General features: G+C 36.3%; 1 protein-coding gene and 1 long non-coding RNA gene across 2 annotated transcripts in view; one reads left to right on the top strand and one right to left on the bottom strand.

The window, feature by feature from the left end:
• Positions 1 to 1,755: 1,755 nt before the first annotated feature.
• Positions 1,756 to 6,196, bottom strand: LOC119042525 (uncharacterized). The gene is made up of 3 exons (XR_008389725.1): positions 6,111 to 6,196; positions 3,024 to 3,186; positions 1,756 to 2,381 (listed from the first exon to the last, which is right to left on the bottom strand). It is a non-coding gene; the product is annotated as an uncharacterized LOC119042525 (long non-coding RNA).
• Positions 6,197 to 7,610: 1,414 nt separating this feature from the next.
• The window catches only part of TM2D1 (TM2 domain containing 1), a 35,425-nt gene continuing 22,423 nt past the window's right edge, over positions 7,611 to 20,612 (top strand). Inside the window, exons 1-3 of the mRNA XM_053655562.1 lie at positions 7,611 to 7,799; positions 9,604 to 9,673; positions 17,145 to 17,253. Coding sequence (XP_053511537.1) covers positions 7,638 to 7,799; positions 9,604 to 9,673; positions 17,145 to 17,253 — 341 coding nt within the window. The 5' untranslated portion in view covers positions 7,611 to 7,637. The remainder of the gene's footprint in view (positions 7,800 to 9,603; positions 9,674 to 17,144; positions 17,254 to 20,612) is intronic.

The raw sequence follows: 20,612 nt of genomic DNA, 5'->3' as shown, positions 1-20,612 counted from the left end.
TCATAACCCCCACTCCAACTCCTGGTAACCTCTGATTTTTTTACTGTTTTCATAATTTCACCTTTTCTAGAATGTCAGATTATTTGGAATCACACAGTACATAGCCTATTAAGATTGTTTGTTTAGTACATGCATTTAAGGTTCTCCATGTCTTCTCATGGCTTGCTAGCTCTTGCGTTTTAGTGCTGAATAATAAATTATCTGGGCACCGCAGTTTATGTATCTGCTCATGTACTGAAGATATCTTAGTTGCTTCCAAGCTTAATCAACTATGAATAAAGCTGCTATAAACATCTGTGTGTTTCTGTGTAGACATGTTTTCAACTCCTTTGAATAAATTCCAAGGAGCTTAAATGGGATTTTGAATATGAAAGGTTTTTTTTTAACGAAAGATTAATTTGGAAGAAGTGTGAAAAAATGGATTGACAACATTGAGGAAAGAGCCTAGAATCAAAAGGAGGAAAGAAGAAATTACAGCAAGGCATATAGAAAATAAGTTACAGCTAAAATAAGGTGAAAATATAGGGTAAAAAAATGAACACTTAAAAATGTCAGTTGCTTACTGATTAGATAAAGAGATTAAAGAAGAACAAGGAGAAAACTGAAGTACAAAGATGATTCTAAGTATTTAACCCGATAAAAGGGAGAGTGGTGGTAAAACTTAGTAAAGCCAATTTATTGTGTGTTTTTTTTTCTTTTTAAGAAGCAGGACTCTGATAAAGTCAGTTTAGATCCTGAATTTTGATATTCAAGATGAAATATACTTGGTGTAGAGTAGGCTTCTTAAGTGATGAGTGCATTTAATTGGAGAGTAGGTAGCTAGATCAGTGCACCAGAGGACAATGAAAAATACTTGAGAAACAACACCATTAGTATAGTAGAATTCAAAATATACAGACAAGTATAACGCAGATCTGTGAGAGTCCTGGTATTATCAATTTATTACCAGAGGTGGTGGGACAGGAATGCCCATCATAGTCAGCTTAAAAACAAAACAAAACAGGAGAGTAACAGTCTTTTATCTCTTAATGTTTCTGTCCTAACCATGGAAAAATCAGGTTGGTTTCCTCAGAAAGTTAAGGGCAAAGCCTATCTGTTAATGTCATCAGGTATATGCTAGAATCTTAGGAATGGCAAGATCCACGGTGCAGACCCTGGAATTCCAGAGGAAGCTCTGCTTCAGGCTTCACTGGTAACCTTCTCTCCTATTATTTCTACACAGCAACTTCCATATTGGGCTGTGCTATTCATGTCCTTTGATTTCTATAGTATTTACATCGAATTTCATAGAATTTTTATGTGACAAATTTGGTATTGTAAAATATGCCTAGAATTGAGATTTAAGAACTTTCTTATTAAAATTGGACAATGGAGTAATCATGCGATCAGAGACTGTGCTTGTAAATAAATAATATATTTTCCTGAGCCATGAGAAAATAGATTAAGAGGCAGCAAGAAGAGAAAGTTAATTTTTTAATATGCCATCAGTTCAAGAGTCAACATTTTGCATTGTTTGTTTACCTTCATGGGGAGACCCTTCTGTTCTTTTCAGTTTATACATTAGAACCATAAAAATAGATTTTGTAGTGAGATTAATCAGCAAAGCTTAAGCATTTTCAAATAGTTAATTGTTCAAAAATCTATATGGAAATTGATACAAATAGAAAGATTAGCCATATTCCTACAGTGAACAAAAAATGCAGTAAATTTTCACTTAACAACATATATAGGTCCTTGGAATTGCACTGAAATGATATATAATGTATTAACCTAGAAATAAAAAGACCAAAGTGAAAGGCAACAAGCATTTATTTGAGATTCAAAAGAATAACTATTTTGGAAGCACTGATTCAGGCAGAGCCCCAAACAGTGTCCCAGTTAGGAGGTGAAGGCAAGGATTATTTATGAGAAAAGAAAGAGGAACCATTAAGTCAATAGAAGGAAAGAATTTTTATAGCTGAAGATAAGCTAACAACGTATTGTCATTCCAAAGAATGTTTTGAATTTCAGTCCAGTAGTCGTAGTATCTGCTTTCTTATCTTTACAAACTGTGTTTGGGGATAGAATGCTGCTTTCGGCTCAGTCCAAAGGTTATTTTGCCCAGTTTTACATTCCAAAGGTTTGAGGAGTAAGACATGCTGTTCCTCTGGATGGCAACTCTGGCTCCATTTTAAAGTGGCTTCCTTTATATTATGTTTTCTATTTCCCTCTTTCGATATCTTTCCTTGAATGCATCATTGATCAATCACTGGAAAGTAACACCAGTCATTTACTAAAAGCATCACTAGTTCTCCATTCTCAGGAAGGCTCACTTTTGGTATGTCAAGCCATTGCTAATCCCTCGTCAACCGGAAGGCTCATTCCTGGTACATCTGTTCCACCTAGAAGCAAAAGTGGTTTTTTAGATGCCTTAGGTCACACTTGAGCAATAAGAGCACCAGAACAGAGGAAGCCTTTGCGAGGGTGTCAAACTCATTTTCACTAGAGGCCAGCCACATCAGCCTCGAGGCTGCCTTCAAAGGGCCAAAATAATTTTAGTAAATGTTACTACTTCTTAACTGCTAAGGAGTTGAAATTACATTTGGACCTTTGAAGGCAACCACAGGCTGATGTGGCCCCGGTGAAAATGGGTTTGACACCTCTGATTTAAAGGCAAACATTTTTTGTATTTTCTTGAGGTTTTTCATATGAAGTCATATAAGCCTTGGTGATCATCTCAAAATATTGAGCAACAATTATCAGAGTGGTATCTCTATAACACTGAGCTATGTAAAATAAAGTTTTATAACAGTAAAAATTTCTATAATAACAAATCAAATGTCAAGTCCAATTTGAATAATAGATCTGAGCCAGGAGGTAATATCTGAGGGCAATCAGTCAAAGATATTAGAGAACCATGAGATGTCAGTGGGCACTGTATTTAATCATTTGACTTGTGCCCAGATTTTATCTAGTTCCACCTCCATTTTATCAGAAGAGTTATATTCAAGTACAAGAAGTATTAACAAAACAGCAAAACTCACCTTGTTTAGCTAGGATGTGGTCAAGAGCAATCTTATTGTCTAATATAACTTACACAAGGGAATTTGAAGGTTCTTCCTGGTTTTATTGCTTTGTCGGTAGCTCCAGCAATTTTCTCTTAGGTTTTTGATAAGTTTTTAATCATGTATTTATTCATTGCAATACCTGTTTAAGAAAAAAATATTTTTCCAAATCTGGTAACTTGCCTGGGGTTGGCGTCGCTAGACATGGAACATCCTTGACCATGTGGGCAACCAGTTGCACATTTTGACCTATGAAGTAGGTTTAAAGATGGCACCCAATGTTGAGTTATCTTTCTGGGCAGAAATTTAGGGAAAAAAGAACACTATAGCTGCTATAGTGAGTGTTTGGCCTCTCGCATTAAAAGTGAAATAGGAAGGCACTAAAAGTAAAGGGGGAAATGAAAGTGTAGATTATACCCCAAACTCCTAAATTTCAGAAGGAAAGTAAATGTTTCAATTCTGCCTAAAAGGATATAATTTACCAAATTGCTATGTTTATGGGGGAAAAGCCTTATATTTGGAAAACAAAGATTAAAAAAATTCCAAATATGTCATAAAATTATAATCATCTTCACTACTTCATTCAGTCCTACATGATTAATTTTTGTTGATCTTGATCTTTTTGTCAGCAATTTTATGAATCCTGTTTTTTTAGAATTCTGTAAATCTTCACCCAGTTTAATGGTATGACCTGAAAGTTTATTAGTACCCTATATTTTAGAGTTAGTGTCAGAGTCCTCTCCATAAATTTCCCTGAAGATGAAACATCTTGGTAGAAACTATTTTATAAAAGCATCAGAGTAAAATAATAATTGCCTGCCAATGACAAAGACTTAAGAAGATCTGGTGGGCGTTCACAAATACACACATAAAAACGATGTGACTCAGTTATCCATTCTAATCTTAGCTGGACCATATAGAAAGTTTTTAAAATTTAAAATTGAACTCCTAAATCCCAAATTTTCTATCACTTAAACCTTTAAGCATAAAGTTTTAATAAAAACAAACAAACAAACTTAAGGACTCGATTTATGGGTTCAGGAGTAGAGCTAGAAGTTACTTCTTTTTCCTCTAAACCAGTGGGTTCCTAAAGTGCTGTGCATGGACTCACAAGGTAAGGGTACAAATGCACAAAAGGTTTAACACTATCTCCTGCCTTCCCAAACCTTGCTGAGGAAGGAAGAGGGAGGCTGCTGGTGGTATTCCACAGCCCATGAGAAAACCAGCTTTGCTTACCAAGTCATGGAAAAGGTTACTGATGTTGCTGAACAGAGGTCCAAGGGGGGCAATATTTGGCCCACCGAGGGATGCCAAAAAATAAAAATAAAAATAAAAACAACAAAAAAAGGTTACAGAACAGATACATCGGGCAGACTCCAGAGGATGGTATACCAATACTGTTTGTACCCCCTACTGGGCCCGATTGGCTGCCACCAATTGGAAAGACATCTCTCAATGCCAGAGATGTATGAAAAGGAGACGAAATGTTTATTTAAAGCTATACAGACAAAGTAGTGACCCAATGTCCCCATTAATGCCAAAGTCCTTTAGGATAACCACAGATGCCCACAGTGCTCCCTTCTCCTCCTGTCCTAACTCCAGGTACTGTAAATTAGGAAAAGAAGCACATGTCCATGTTTTCGACTGCTGGCACCATCAGCTGTGTTGCTGTCCAGGCAGGATCTCTAATTACTCCAAAGCCATGTGGCACCTTATCACGGTCCACTGGCAAGAGTTCTTTGTACCCATTTTCCCAGGCAAAGTCTCTCGTGCTTCCCAGGCTACTCGGCCAAAGGGAGCACCTCTAGGCTGTGTGGGCCTCTTCTACCAAAGCTGCAGGGGTCTGCACTCTGCCAAAAGCATGTGGCTTTCTTCTTCACCTGGCTACAGAGGTCCGCATTCTGGCAAAGGGTGAGGTTCTCTTTCACCTGGGCAAGAGGGAGGGCCTAACTCTGCCCCAAACCATATGGCTCTCTCCCCAATGGCTGCTGTGTCTGGGTTTAAATCCCTACACCAATCTTCCTCTATACCCCTATTTTTGACTCCTCCCACGATCAGTTACACCTACTAATATTTCTGTATTGTTACAAGTTTACTGGGCTGCCATCGTTAGTTTGGGCAGGTATGGCCCCATGTCCTAGAGTCAATCTTCTCCAAGCTCCCACAAGAGCACCGTAACTCGGGGGACCTGCCCCCCAGTTATATTTTGGGGGGGGAGTGACTTCATCCCCCTGGCTCCAAGCGTAGCCACAGCTATTTAACATATGTATGAAACCAGTTAAAGGTTATAGATATGTTAAATGACCATTCCAGAGGTTAGCTGCGAAACTATTGCTAGCAAAACAGCTCTCAATTCAATGGCCCTGCTCCATTTGTCCCTTCCCCAACTGCGGGCAAGGGTGGGGGGTTGGAGTATGGACATATATTAATATTTCCTGGACACCCTGAGCTCTGGACCCCATCCCAAATCCTTTTCTGGGGTCCCCCCTCTTGGCTGTGCCCAGTTACAGTGATACTTTTTTTTACTGGATCTTAGTGGGCGCCAGAGAAGTAGCTATTACTGAGTTAGCCACTGGGTGCCCTGTTTTACAGAGTAAGTGGGTACCATCTTAACTGTTGTTGAAAAGGGCTAAGTATTGTGCGCTGCTTGATTGCCTGCAAGTGACCACATACTCTTTATGAATACATTAACTGAAAGCCAATTTACATGCTTATGTTTGAACTAAAAGCTTTCAGGACTAAATTTGAAATAATCTATCATAATCCTGGAGGTTTATATCAAACACTTGTAGACACCAACTACTAAAATGAATGTCTACTGGCTAAAGAGAAAAGAAGGGTTGTTATGGGTGGTATTTGCCTGGAGGATGCAGGGCCAATGGAGATTTTAAAAAATAGCATAGAAACGCTGCAAAATTGGTTTAAGAAAATGTTAAATATAGTTACAATTCTGATATATTACTGAAATAATTTTATGTCCTCCTATTGCAAATGATACCAGGGTTCTCAAAGTGTGGCCTCTAAACTGGCAATATCAGTGTCATTTTAATTCAAAGTGTAAATTACCTTGCTCCACCCTAGATCTTCAGATTCAGAAACTCTGCCGGTAGGGCCCATCCTTCTGAGTTTTAAAAATCCTCCAGGTGATTCTGATGCACCCTAAAGTTTGAGAATTACTGCATAATACAATTCTTCAAAATTGGTGCTGCTGCGGATGAAGAGGCTCCATTCAAATTCAAATACTTATACTTCAGGGAAAAAGGATTAAACTTTCCCTTAAGACCTACACACTTGTTCAGTATAAAAAATATCTTTACTACAGAACTTTTAATATAAAAATTTAGAAACAAGAGATGGAAGTGGGGGGAAATCTCCAACTTTTCTGCTTTCACTTTGTCTAATTACAGCCCATTCAAGTGAAAAGCCAAAGATCAATGCCTATCTTCAAACCGTTGAGTATGTCTGCATAACCAATAACTCATCTGTACAAAAAGGAATTATATTTAAAAAGTGGTTAACCTATCCTGAATTACAGGTCAGAATGTCTAGAGATGAGGCCCAAGAATCTACATTTTTAATGCATCCTGGTGAATCACATGCTCACTTAGCTTTTGGAACCACTAGCTTAGACAAAACAGTGATACCTAAACATCCCTGTTACCAATTATGCACATTTATTTAAGAAAACTACTGTAATCCGGTTCTAATCTTTTATGGATCTCTAGAGGCATAATAATCCTACTTTTCTTCTGAAGAATCTGCTCTAAGAGTACATGGACAGAGCCATGTTGTTGAAAATGTGATTTCAATGGAACTGCTGGGTAGTTGTTCGAAAGTAACATGTAAACATCATAAATTAAAGCAATGATAAAACAGCTTTATAAAAAATACTGTGGTTATCTAATATAGCCTTTAGAATTAAGACAAAATCTTTCTAAAATAAATAAATTTAAAAAAATTCTCCAAGTTTTCACTTAGTGTAGTCTTAAACTCTGGTCTCCTGTTACAGGCCCTTTCCCTTACCTAAACTTTCACCGTGAAACAGAAAGATGTAATGCCCATCTTTGTGCTAGAGTCCTTAGGTACGGTTCTCAGAAGCCTTCCATAAATTCTCCAGGATAACAGGGGGACCATTATATTACAACACTAAGAGCACAGATTCTGAAATCGGACAAACACCTTTGTTACTCCAACTCAGTAATAAGGTCAACATACTTATTAGGCGTCTTTGAGCCAGGTTCGTTTTCTACAAACCGAAATCGTGCCACGACTAACGGAGATAATGTTTGTAAAGCCTTTATAAAATCGCCGGGTGCCGCTGGCACTTTTGCAGACAGAAAAGTCACAGCAGAGCTGGCTCGGGAGTGAACATTGGGATGGATGGAAGGCAGCTGATTCTTGAAGAAAGTCTTCTTTTTCCGGTCTGTAAAACCGGCCAAGGATCCCCTAGCTGATTGAGCTGGCTGTCAGGATCTACAACCTGCGCGCAGCGGTTGCAAGGTCCCTTTAAGAGCCTGCCTCCCTCCGCCCCTCTCCCACCGGCGCACGGCGAAGGCGGAACCGGAAAGTGTTGGGGACGCGCGGGTCCCCAGCATGGCGGCTGCCTGGCCTTTAAGTCAGGCGTCTCCTGAAACAGTTGTTGTCCAGCTTCTGGGTTTCCTGTGGTTCGTGTCAGTCACCACGGGACCCTGGGGAGCTGCCGCCGCCGGGGGCGAGGAGACGTTTAAGTGCGAGGACCTCAAAGTGGGACAATATCCTCTGTGAGGCTCTTGCCCTCGGGGCGAGGTAGATTTCGGGTTGCGAGTGGGTCGTGGCCTTCTATGCGGGCTAGGGTTGCATTGAAAGAAACGGTGACCTGTGGCCTCTAATGACCAAGGGACCCTGGGAGGTGAGGAGAGATTAGGGATGTTACATACAGGCCACCCTTTGGAATTTCCTTGGGATTTCACGATGGTTTGCGCTTCCTCTTCTGCTCTACTTTTTTTCTTTTTGTTTTAACTGGGGGTTTATTTGTTCACCAAACACGTAGATCCTGAAGTATGCAAGGTCCTGATCTAGCACTAGTAACAAAAACATTGACAGCTCTACCCTGGAAGTTTGCTGACTTGTAGTAACTGATAGTGGTAAAGCCAGTGTAGGTTGTCCATTTATCATTAACTTTACATGTATTACTGTATATCATTTTCAAATTCCGTGAGATGCCAGACCGTCGGGGCAAATTCCTGTTCCATTTTGTAATGATGGGCAAATTATTTGAGCTTGGTTTTGCCATGATTAAAAATACAGAGAACACTGGAACCAACTTAAAGGTCTGTTGCGATAAATTAGTACTGCAGGTGAATCACTTAGGGTAATGCCTAACGCAGAGTAGATACTACATGTGTTAACTGTTTGCGGAAGAGAAAACTAAGGCTAAAGGGTTTGAGCGGATCTATTCATTTGAACAGTTCTGATAGACTGAGGGACAATATGAAATGCAGTTGCATTCAAATTAAAATACACGACTTTGTACTAAATTAGATAGTTTTACACAAATTGTATAACAGAAAAGTTAATAATGGAAGCCAGAGATACAGGCAAGATTCTGTGAGGGAAAAAATCTTAAAATTAAGAAAATCCTATAGTATTTTTATGTAAATTGAAAGACAGTGGTTATTTTTTTTTTTGTTTTCCAGAATAGCTCTAACTTGTTGAGTACCATTTTGCTTGGAGTTGGATTTTAAGTTCATCTAGTCCGTTGATTTTTCTTGTTGGTTCTCTCCAAGACAGTGGGCAGTGTGAATCCTAAAGAGCAGTGGCTGAGCATGTAGGACTCTGAGGTCATGATAACTGGAAAATAGCTGTTACATCTTACACAGGTGCTGGACTCTATCTTCACAGACATCTGTAAATACCTTACTTATCTCATTATAGTGTCAATAAAATATTTAGGAAGCAGAAAAACACTCAAGTGTTTGAACATCTATAAGAAGATAATTATTACATGTGTTTCCACAAGCTTAAAACCCTGTTGGGAAGAGACTATGTAGACCCACCTAAAACACCATCTTCCCTGCAGTCTGATGGGCTTTACAACCTATCACTTATATCACTTTGGATAAGTCACTCAAACTTTTGAGCCTCAGTTTGTGCTTCTGTAATGTGGGCATAATAGTATCTAACTCACAGGGTTATTCATATTACATGAAATTATGTATATGGCAATCCTCGGGGCCCCAAGAATTTAGTGAAATCTCAAAACTGATTTTTTTAACCCTAAAGCTCTCTTACGATAATTTGGTAAACATTTTTTATTTTCATTTTTCCATTGTGCTTAAACTCTCACTGATGTTCTTTAAGGATGGCATTCTTTGCTAGAGTTAATACACTTCCTGTAATAAATTAAGGTTCAGGTATTATTTAGTGACGTTGATAGTTTGTGCTTGTGTTTTTTTGACCTGGATAAGTTAACAGCCTCTCTTTACATGTGAGTATAAATGTGAGTGTATAGGAGGTATTAAACAGATGCTATGTTTTGTGTTGCAATAGAGTTCATGTTTCCTTAACTTTTCTTAAATATATTTGTAAAGATCCCAAAATAAATGATGCTACACAAGAACCAGTTAACTGTACAAACTACACAGCTCATGGTAAGAATTCCAAAAACATGCCTTTAAAAATAATTTTAAAACATGATTTCACAGATCAGTGTATGATCACTATAAGTAATTAATTAATGTGTTTTTCTTGAATTATAACATTATTATTCAATTTCCAGAACAACTTAAAATGGGAGAACTGGCTAAGGGATTTAAAAAATCTTACTCTCTTTAATTGTATAAACTGGGAAGTTTTATGTTGTCATTATTTTTAAAAAACTTTTGGAATCAATTTATATAACTGTCTTGATGCCCTTATTTACCAATCTATGTTATGCAAAGGTTCTTCTTTAGTTGATTTTTAATTACTTGTAAAAAACTTGAAATGAGACTGTTAGTCCAATAAGGTGCATTGAACAGCTACATCACCCACATTATGCACTTGTGAGATATACGTAGTTACATCTTAAGTATGAAAACAGTACAGTAAGGATTTTAAATATGTATCAGTATTTTATTTTATTTATTTTGTATCAGTATTTTCTTACAGATATTTTGATAATAGATAGCAAACCCACAGCCTAATGATTTGGGGGTGCTCCTGTTATTCTAAAATATGTGAAATGCCTGATAAAAATTAATAATTTTTTGTTTAGTTTTTTTTCTTCTAAAAGGCTATACCCTGACTGGTGTGGTTATGTTGGTTGGGCATCGTCCTGAAAAGCGAAAGGGTATATGTTGGAAGGGAGGCAGGTAGATTTATATTGGAGCTATATGACTTTCTTATTGGCATGATACATAATGCTGTTAATTACATAGGATTATTTTGAGAAAAGAGCACCTATTGAATACATACTGATTTTTTAATATATTAGAGATGAAATAAGCCAATAATTTTTATTTTTGTGAATGAAAGCTGTAAAACAGATTAATATGTAAATGAGATTAAATGAGTTATTTTTGTTAAAAACACATCTTTTTATCTTGTTATATTTTTATATTTTGTCACACTGTTAGCCTGATTCTAGTTAGCAGAGATATTTGAAAGTAAGTTGTGTTAAATTTTTATAATTGATATTTTGTTATATGTTATAGGTTATATATATATATATATATATGATTTATATAGTATACATTGCTTAACATGTATACATTTATTTAATTTATATGTACTAAACGTAAAGGAATTTTGCAAGGAATCACCTACTCTTTAAGTTAATTTACAAGTACACTCTGATTTGCTTGTTTTATATATTTGACTGTTACCTATTACCTATATCATGCTTTTGGAATACAGAGAATAAAGTTAACTCTCATGAAGAAGAATCAGCATTCAAATATTCAACCATTGATATAAAAGATGTTATAAATCTGTGAATACTGTTTTGATTCAGGTATCTAATCTAGGAAGCAGGCAGTCAGCTATCTCAAAAAAGCATTTTCTATCCTACAAAGTTCTTGGCAGGTCTGAGAATTTTTAAGGAAATTATATAATGACAAGAGTAGCTTGTGCCCCCAAAGAGCTGTGCTCTCCAGTTCAGTGTCTGTTGTAGATTAATAAGTAAGTGGCTTTATATCATTATCATAATTTTAAAAAGAAAAAGTTTCCGAGACAAATATGCATCGCAGGACTTCTGCATGTGGATATACAATTTGTTCATGATACAAAGGAGTCCAGCCAAAAGCTGGGATAGGTTCTGCCATCTCAGTCCAATATTCATGAAGCTAGGTCCACAGGAAGTCTTTTTTAATTGCTCTTAAAACATGCAAAGGCTACTGGAGTGGCCATGGTGAATCACTTCTAAGTCCTGAGCAGAGAGGACATCAAAATGACCTGTGAAACATGAAGTTTCCTTTTTTTAAATTATATTTCATTGATTATGCTATTACAGTTGTCCTGATTTTTCCTCCTTAGCCCCCTTCTACCCCATGCTCTCTACTCCCCCCCAGGCAATCCTCCCACCATTGTTCATATCCATGGGTCACACATATATGTTCTTTGGCTATTCCATTTCCTATACCGTACTTGACATCCCCATGGCTATTCTGTAATTACCTATTTGTACTTCGTGATTCCTTCACCTCTTCACCCATTCTCCTCTCCCCGCTTCTATCTGGCAACCATCTGGTACCTAACTTCTTTCCTTTTGCTACTTTCAAGAGTCTTTCTTAATCTTTAACATTTGGCCTTTTAATTATGATGTGTCTTGGAGTGGGCCTTCTTGCACCCATCATAATTGAGACTCTCTGTGCTTCCTGGACTTGCATGTCTATTTTCTTCACCATATTAGGGAAGTTTTCTTTCAGTGTTTTTTTCAGATAGGTTTCTAATTTATTGCTCTCTCTCTTTTACTTCTGGCACCCCTATGATGTGAACATTGGACCTCTTGAAGTTGTCCCAGAGGCCGTTTATACTATCCTCTCATTTTTGGGGGTTCTTTTTCTTCTCACTGTTCCGTATGGTTGTTTTTTGCTTCTTTGTGTTCCAAATCATTGATTTGATTCTTGACTTCATCCACTGGACTGTTGTTTTTGTGTAAATTGTTTGTTACTTCAATTAGTGTATCCTTCATTTCTGACTGGGTTTTTTTTATGCTGCTGAGGTCTTCACTAAGTTCCTCAATTATCCTTATAAACAGTGTTTTGAACTCTGTGTCTGATAGATTGCTTATCTCCATTTCATGGAGATATCTGAACTTCTGAGAGCATGAGTTCATCACATGAAGAGTATTGTTTTTAAACTTTTTATTTGGAGATAATTTCAAGCTACAGAAAAGTTGCAAGAATCAGAGTAGTACAAACACCCTTCACCCAGATCTACCAGTAGCGAACCCATTCTTTTTCTTTATCATTATGTACTCATGCAAACTCTGAATTTGTGTATGTGTATGGTATATATGTACATATACATATTTTCCCTAAATACATTTGTGTGTTTCCTAAGGATGGAGATATTCTCCTAACCACAGTTCAGTTGTACATTTCAGTAAGTTTTATATTAATATCCTTACTTTCCTATCCATATTCTAACTTTAACAAATGGCCTAATGCTATAATGCCTTTATAGCATTTTCCCCCAGTACAGGATCCTAAGATCAGATTTTGCCTTTAGTCATCTTTAAGCTGGAACATTTACATAGCTTTGTCTTTAATGACACACATGTTTGAAGACTACAGTCTCTTTTATTTTAATAGAATGTTCCTCATTTGGGATTGCCTAATATTTCATTATGATTAGATTTAGATTATACATTTCAGGCTGGAAAATTACGTAAGTGATGGTGTGTCCTCCGCATCTCATGTCTGAGACACATGATATCCATCTGCCTCTCATGAGTGAATGTTAATTGTTCAGTGTTGATCACTCAGATTTCCCCACTGTATCGTTAATATTTTTTTCTTTTTCTACGAATACACAGTCGTTGAGGAGACTCATTACACCCATGCAAATATCCTGCTCCTCATCAAAAATTTCCCCTGGACTTAGTATCCATGATAATTCTGGCCTAAACAATTTTTTAATATGATAGTTGCAAAATGATGATTTCCCAACTCCAGCACTTCCAAAGGATAGCTATCTTTTAATGCTGGAAATATGAAGATAGGATTGGCTTTTGCTAACTTTATTATTTGCTTTCACCCAAGTTCTAGAGTGACACATTTAATTATCTGGTTGATACACAGTATAACCTGTTACAGAGATCATGCCAATTCTTTTATTTGACGGATCACAAGTTCTACTCAGAAGCATGATGTGAACTGGAGTAGAATCTCAAACTACCTACTTACTCCCTAAGTTGGCCCTTTTTACTGTTATAAGACTTCATTACTTTATTTCTACGTTAGTTTTTTTCTTTTTGCATTTAAAAACATTCCTGCTTTAAAAATATTTTTAAAAATTCATTTTAGAGAGGAAGGAGGAGAAAGAGAGAGAAACATCAATTTGTTGTTCCCTCAATTCATGCATTCATTGGTTGATTCTTGTACGTGCCCTGTCTGGGAATCGAACCCAAAACCTCAGTGCATCAGGATGACAGTGCTCTAACCAACTGACCCCCACCCAGCCAGGGACAGTGCTGCTTTTTATAATTGAGAAATACTGTGTACTTATTGGCTTAAATTAATGCCATTTAAATTCTAGACATTGGTCAGAGCCAAACTTTTTGCAAGAAAACTGAAAATTGAATAGTTTTCAGGCATATAGCATGTTGCCTAATTTTGTCTACTAACATTTATTGGTAACTGGCTTCTTTAACCTTATATTGATTTATTTTTGCTGTTCCTGAAATCATTGCAGGCATGGAATTATGGTATCATTGAAAGAGTATAGATTAAGAATAATGAATGTTAATCTAGGACTTATAAATATCTACTTATGAGACTACATCAACTCAGTTTCTTAGAACTTCCTCTGTTTTCTTCTTTTTAAAAGGAACATATTAATTGTTCTGCCTGCTTCACAGGTTTTTTTTTAAACAAGGGTCAAATGAAATTATTATAAAGTGTATAGAAATGGATAAACTAGGGTTGTTGACCTTCTGTTGAGTTGATTAATTTCATTTCACAAACTCTTCCATATATTTTATAGCCACTCACAATGGTAGATTTATTTCTCATGTCAGGTTCATTCTCTTATTTTTCTTTCTTTTTAAAAAAATATTTTATTTATTTATTCTTTAAAGAAAGAACAAGGGAAGGAGAAAAAGAGGGAGAGAAACAAATGTTTGGTTGCTTCTTGTGTGCCCCCCACTGGGGACTCAGCCTGCAACCCAGGCATGTGCCCTGACTGGGAATCAAACCCGTAACTTTTTGTTTTGCAGGCCCACGCTCAATCCATTGAGCTACACCAGCCAGGGCCATTCACTTATTTTTCTTAATGATGAAGTTCTCTAATTTCCTAGAGTGAAGAACCTAACACTTGTTGAATACTTTCTCTAATCAGGCACCATGCTTTACACACTATACATGCCTATTACCATTACAAGGGTATTATCCTCATTTCCCTGATTACAAAACAAGGTTAAGAGTTTTTGTAATCTGCCTGAGGAAGCATATGTACTAGTTGAGTGACAGAGTTTGGACTTAAACCCAGATTTGTCCACTTCTAAAGTTCTGCTTTTTGGAGTTCTCTATCAAGTCAAACAAATCTGATCAGCCTTAGTGGTTCTTTTTGTTGTATTTTCATGTCATTTCTCTATATACTTAGAGTAGCTGCTCATCCTAACTCTGTAAACTACCTACCTTTCATCCCTTGAAATAATTAGCTCATACTTCTATCAAATTTGTCTGGAATCATTGTATCACTGTGGTTTCCACTTCACTCTGACACCTCTTTCTACTGTTTGTATCTTTCTACTGTTTGTGTCTTCCTGAGCCTTGGGCACTTTTCTCTTTCATCATCTCATATTGAATACAAAGTGTCTCATACTGAATACAAATAATATTGTAGTAGAATTGATAAAATATATCATTGAAAACTAAAATTTGTCAAAATATGAAAGTTTTAATAATAGTATTGAAAAATAAAGGTATGATGTCTTAGTTTTTAATATCTTTATAATGCATTTTTATAATTCAGTAGTAAACATTTGATTTTTAAAGTTTTGTACAGAAATTTTATTATTATCAAAAACAATGCACTTCTTTTAGGCAAGGTGTATTGGACAATAACCTTAACTGGAATCATAATTACAGTATTTTGTATTGCAAGTATTTAAGATCTGATTTTAGATTGTGCGCGGGAAGATTTAACAAGGTTATAAGAAAGTGATAGCTTCAAACTGAGCAAGTGCAAGGTAATACATTTAGAAGAAAATTATCCAAAATTTATTAATAGAATTGTTTTCTGGCACAGTTCTTCAATCCAGGACTTTTTAAAGATGCTTTTTGAGGAAGAACTTGTTTATGTATAGATATTCTTGTAGGTCACTCTTTGTGGGGGTGGAATGGTTTTCATCAAGGCAAAAAAACAAAAACAAAAACAAAAACAAAAAACCCTTTTTGAACCAGATATCTCTCTTCCTCCCTTACGTGCCTAATGCCTTACCTCAGTCTTCAAGCTGGAGTACAGGTACTCTTTCAAGTAACCAGAGTTTTCCGAGGTAACAGGGATAGATGTTGAGTTAGTTTCTTAAGGCTGCCATAGCAGAGTGTTACAGACTGGATGGCCTATAGCAACAGACATTTACTGTCTCAGTTCTGGAGCCTACAAGTCTGAAATCCAGGTGTTGACAGGGGCAATTCACTCTTAAACTGGGTAGAATTTTTCCTTTCCTTTTCTGAGCTGTTGGTAGTGGCCATCAGTCCTTGGCTTCCCTGGCTTGCAACCATATCAGATTAACCTCTTGTCTTCACCTGGCATTCTCCCTATAACTCTTCACATCACCACCTTCTTCTGTCTATGGCCAGTTTCTCTTTTTTTGTGTTTTTTGTTTTATAAGGATACCAATCTTAATGGATTAGGGCCCACCCTAACCACCTCTTCTTAACTTGGTTACATCGTTAAGATCCTATTTTCAGGTAAGCTCACATTCTCAGGTACTGAGGGTTAAGACTTAAGTTTAACTTTTTGAGAGGACACAATCCAGTCCATACAAGGTATATTTAAAGGATTCAATTTCCAGGTTCTCAGCTTTTGAATGTGTACTTTTTCTTAAAAGTAATGTAAAATTTTTGAATTTTAAAGAAGAGCTCTTTCATATCTATTTTCTTGGATCATGATGGCTATTAAGTTGCTATGGTATTTAGATGCCATTTTAAGTAGTGCTGTAATACTTAAATTTTAATGGCAGCATTTATAATATACTGGAAATTACATATTTCCAGTCATCGAAATCTATAATAAAAATTTTAGGTGCCAAAGATGTGTGAAGGAGTACTTAGTTTTTAAAGAAAGTTATTTTAGAGAGCGTATGAGCAAAATTCTTAGAAGACCACTGTTCTGGAGTGGAGTTTCTCAACCTCAATACTGTAGTTTCAGACTAGATAATTTGCTTTTGTGAGGAGGGTGTTCTGTGCCTTGCAGTATGTTTAGGAGTATTTCTGGCCTCTACCCACCAGATGTTGGTAGCAGCTCCCCAGTTGTGACAATCAAAAATGTCTCTATACATTGTCAAATACCCCCAGGGAGTAAAAGTGCCCCAGTCATTGAAATAGAGCATACTGATTTCCTTTTAGTTTATAATATAGAATATATACTAGCATTTCAGACATTAGCTTATCTCAGTTTTGAGTTGTTTACTATGTAACTTTAGTCAAAACTATGACCTAAAATGAAAGATTTTCAAGAGATAAAACCTAAGGGACAAGGTAATTCATTTAAAAAAGTCAGTAAATTTATTTCTATATCTATTATCTGTCTATTGATAATACAGCTTTTCCTGTCTAAATTAAAATCTCATTTCAGGTGTTATATTGGGAGATGGTTTGTTACATGTTACATTTTCTTGTGTGCTTTGCTAGTCTTAAAAAAAGTACCTTCTTTACAGGAAGAAAATTGTTTCTTGCTTTTTTTTGCCTTTAGTTCCATGTTTTCCAGCACCTAACATAACTTGTAAGGATTTCAGTGGCAATGAAACACATTTTACTGGAAATGAAGTTGGTTTTCTCAAGCCCATATCTTGCCGAAATGTGTAAGTACATTACTGAAGCTAAATTTTCAGATTACCTTCTACATTGTGTCTTGATTACATGGAGTGAAGGGATAGATTTAATTTATAAGGAAAATTTTGCACTAATATAGCTCTTAGCTTTTTGTTTGAATCAGAAAACCTCTACTTTAAGTGTGTATATATATATTTTTTATAAATGTGATTTATCAACCAGGTAAAGCTCTATAGTTCATTATGTGGGATAAATAAAGACTGGTTTTGTGTCATGTCAGTTGAGTCATTTAGGCTACCCAAATGAGTTACGGGAAAAAGTCTGCTTTCTAAGTTTGAGGCATTTCTAGAGTTCAAATAGGGGATCGTGTACCTGTAGTTTTAAAAGAATGCTAACTATTAAATCATTTGCATATGAGGCATTTTGAAACTTGGTTTCATTTTTTTTTTGTAATAGACATGAATGATGGTCATATAAAACAGAATTCAAAAGTTAGTTTGAAATATTAAGACAAGTGACTTTTGTTAGGTACATTCTTTGTTTAAAGAACTTTTAAGTTTGGTTTTAATTTTGCTACAGTAAAGGTAACATTTTATTCTTTTTTTTTTTAAGTTCTGGGTTTTTTTTTAAAGATTTTATTTATTTATCTTTAGAGGGGAAGAGAAGGAGATAAGGATAGAAATATCAATGTATGGTTGCCTCTCGTGCATCCCCTGCTGGGGACTGGCCTGCAACCCAAGCATGTGCCCTGACTGGGAATTGAACCGTGATCCTCTGGTTTACAGGCCCGCGCTCAATCCACTGAGCTACACCAGTCAGGGCAAACATTTTATTCTTACAATTCTGCTTTGTACTAAAAACTTAATTTAGTTTTACCTACTTTTATTAATTGCTGGCACTATATTTTTACCTTTTTACTGTACATTGTTGCATTTATTTGATGATATCTATTTGAAGTTATATCCAGAATTAATTATTTGACTATTGTTAATTAATTGTTTGACTATTTCTACAAGTTTTATTAGAATTCTTAGAAATTACCATTAGAGTCCTTTTTGAGGGGCTTTAGGTTCTATCTTGCTGTGTAATCCTAAGTCAATTGTTTAGAATTCTTGAGTTCTAAGACTTCTCGTTAGTAAGGTAAAAACTGTTAAAAGAAATTATTTCCAAAGTATTTAGAAATGGCTTAGCTAATTTTGAAATTTACAGATTGATATTTCTACCTTAAACATTTCAAATGTTAATTTATTAAGTTCTGGTCTAAGATATCATAGGTTATAAATACAGTAACTAAGAATATTATCTGTTGAGAACAGCTAGCTACTCAGGTTGGACATTACAGGTTCAAATTACCTGTAATGGTAACAACACAGTGATCTATTAATTAATTTCCGAGTTAACTCTGATTTTTTTTCATTGCCTTTGGGTAGATTAGGTTTTGACTGAGCTGCACTAAGCTCACAAGACACTGGTATCAATTATGATAAGAATTATAACTGTCAAGGAAACCAGCTATCTCAGGTCTCCTGGCCAATTTATTACCCTTCTGTAGTAAATGTTAAAGTTCCAAAATAGAGTTTGCTTGATAAGCATTGAGTCAAAACAAGGGAGTTAGATGGAGGGATAATTATAATAAGTCATAAAATGAGGATAACATGATATATCATTTTCCTTTATCAGAATATCCAGTTACATACCTATCAAAGAGCAAGCTACTGGCTAGCTACTGACAAATTCTCATTCTTTGAGTGTCATTTCTAGTTTACCTGTTTTTCTTGTGTGTATAATATTGATACTTGATTAAAACTCCATCTTAATATTGCAGACATAGCCATTACGTTATACATTCTTCAGCCACTGAAGTCTGGTAACCATGACTTAGCAAATCTGATTGATTGCTAAGCCACACACCTATTTACATTAGTTGGAACAGACTAACTGCTGTAACAAATGACTTTAGAGTTTCAGTAGCCTAACACAGTAAAAGTTATTTCTCACTCACATCACTGTCCAATTTGTGTTGGGTTGGAGGTCTGGGTGAGGAAGAAGTGATGGCTGTTCCCTATAGTCACGTAGGGGCCTTGCTCCTTCATCTTGTTTCCTCTGTCTAGTCCTTAGGGTTCTTTCCATTCAGCCAGCAGCTGGGAAAGAGGAAAGGATACCCCTCGTAGGAGTGTTTTATGGGCCAGACCTGGGAATGGTATATATCATTTCTGTCCATAACTGAATTTCGTTGAACAAAACTCAGTTATGCCTGTACTTAACTGTAAGATGGGCTAGATCATGTAGTTTAGCTGTATGTCCCTGAGAAGAAGAGATATGGTTTGGTGAATAATTAGACAGTCTCTTCTATACTAACAGTTTTCAGATTACTTGTTATGATGACTTATTTATATAGATAATTGCTTTTCTAATTTTATTTTCCTTCTCAGCCAAGCTTTTTTAAAGGCTTGTTTCTTTTTTCTCTTTTATGAATTTTTCTGTTGAATGCGTCATGGCTTTTGGCCATGCTGAAATTTATCAGCGATCTTTATTGTATATCAAATGTGTATATGTAGTTCATTCTTGATCTTTCCACAGCATTTGGCACTCCCTTCTTTTAAAATACTTCCCTTCCTTAACTTCTAGTATAAAACATCCTTTTGTTTCCTTTGATTCCTTTTCTCCTTCCTAAAATCCTGGTATCTCCCAGATTATATCCATGGTCCTTTTCTCATTTAATTCATCTACCCTTTTGACATTTCTTACCATCTTTCTATACATTAAGATCCCAAACTGAATCTGTCATTTTTCCTTTAGTTTCTCTTTTCAGTGGCACCTGTGATACCCAGTTTTTTAAGCATAAATTTTGGAATCATTCTCTACTTCTCCTATCTCCTCACTCCCCACATTTAACTTGGTTGTTTCTGCCTTCTTAATGTTTCCCAATTTTGTTCACTTTTCTCTTCCACTGCTACTGTCCAGTAGGTTATAGATTAAGTTTCTACAAAGCCCCCTAGTTTACTTCTCTACTTGTAGTCGATGTCCCATTCTAATGTCAGTGGGGCAGCATTGCCCTCAGCAGAGAATCTGATGTCCTTGTAACAGTGCATGCCCAAACAGGATCTCTAGGCCGTTTACCATCTCCCCAACTCCACGAAAATGTCCTCATTGTGAGTGCAGTGCAAAAAACAGGATCGTAAGCAGGAGACTGACATCAAATTTGACTTTAAAATAACTTCAGCTACATTTCTATGCCTTTTTTTTTTTTTTTAAAGATTTTACTTGTTTTTAGAGAGAGGGGAAAAGAGGGACAGAGAGAGAGAAATATCAATGTGTGGTTGTCCCTTGAGCACGCCCAACTGGGGACCTGGTCCGCAACCCAGGCATGTGCCCTGACTGGGAATCG

Source organism: Artibeus jamaicensis, unplaced genomic scaffold, assembly GCF_021234435.1.
Source record: "Artibeus jamaicensis isolate MK-2021 breed Jamaican fruit bat unplaced genomic scaffold, CSHL_Jam_final scaffold_1019, whole genome shotgun sequence".
Lineage (NCBI taxonomy): Eukaryota > Metazoa > Chordata > Mammalia > Chiroptera > Phyllostomidae > Artibeus > Artibeus jamaicensis.
The sequence above is the reverse complement of the archived record's forward strand: the minus strand, read 5'-3'. Positions and strand labels throughout refer to the sequence as shown.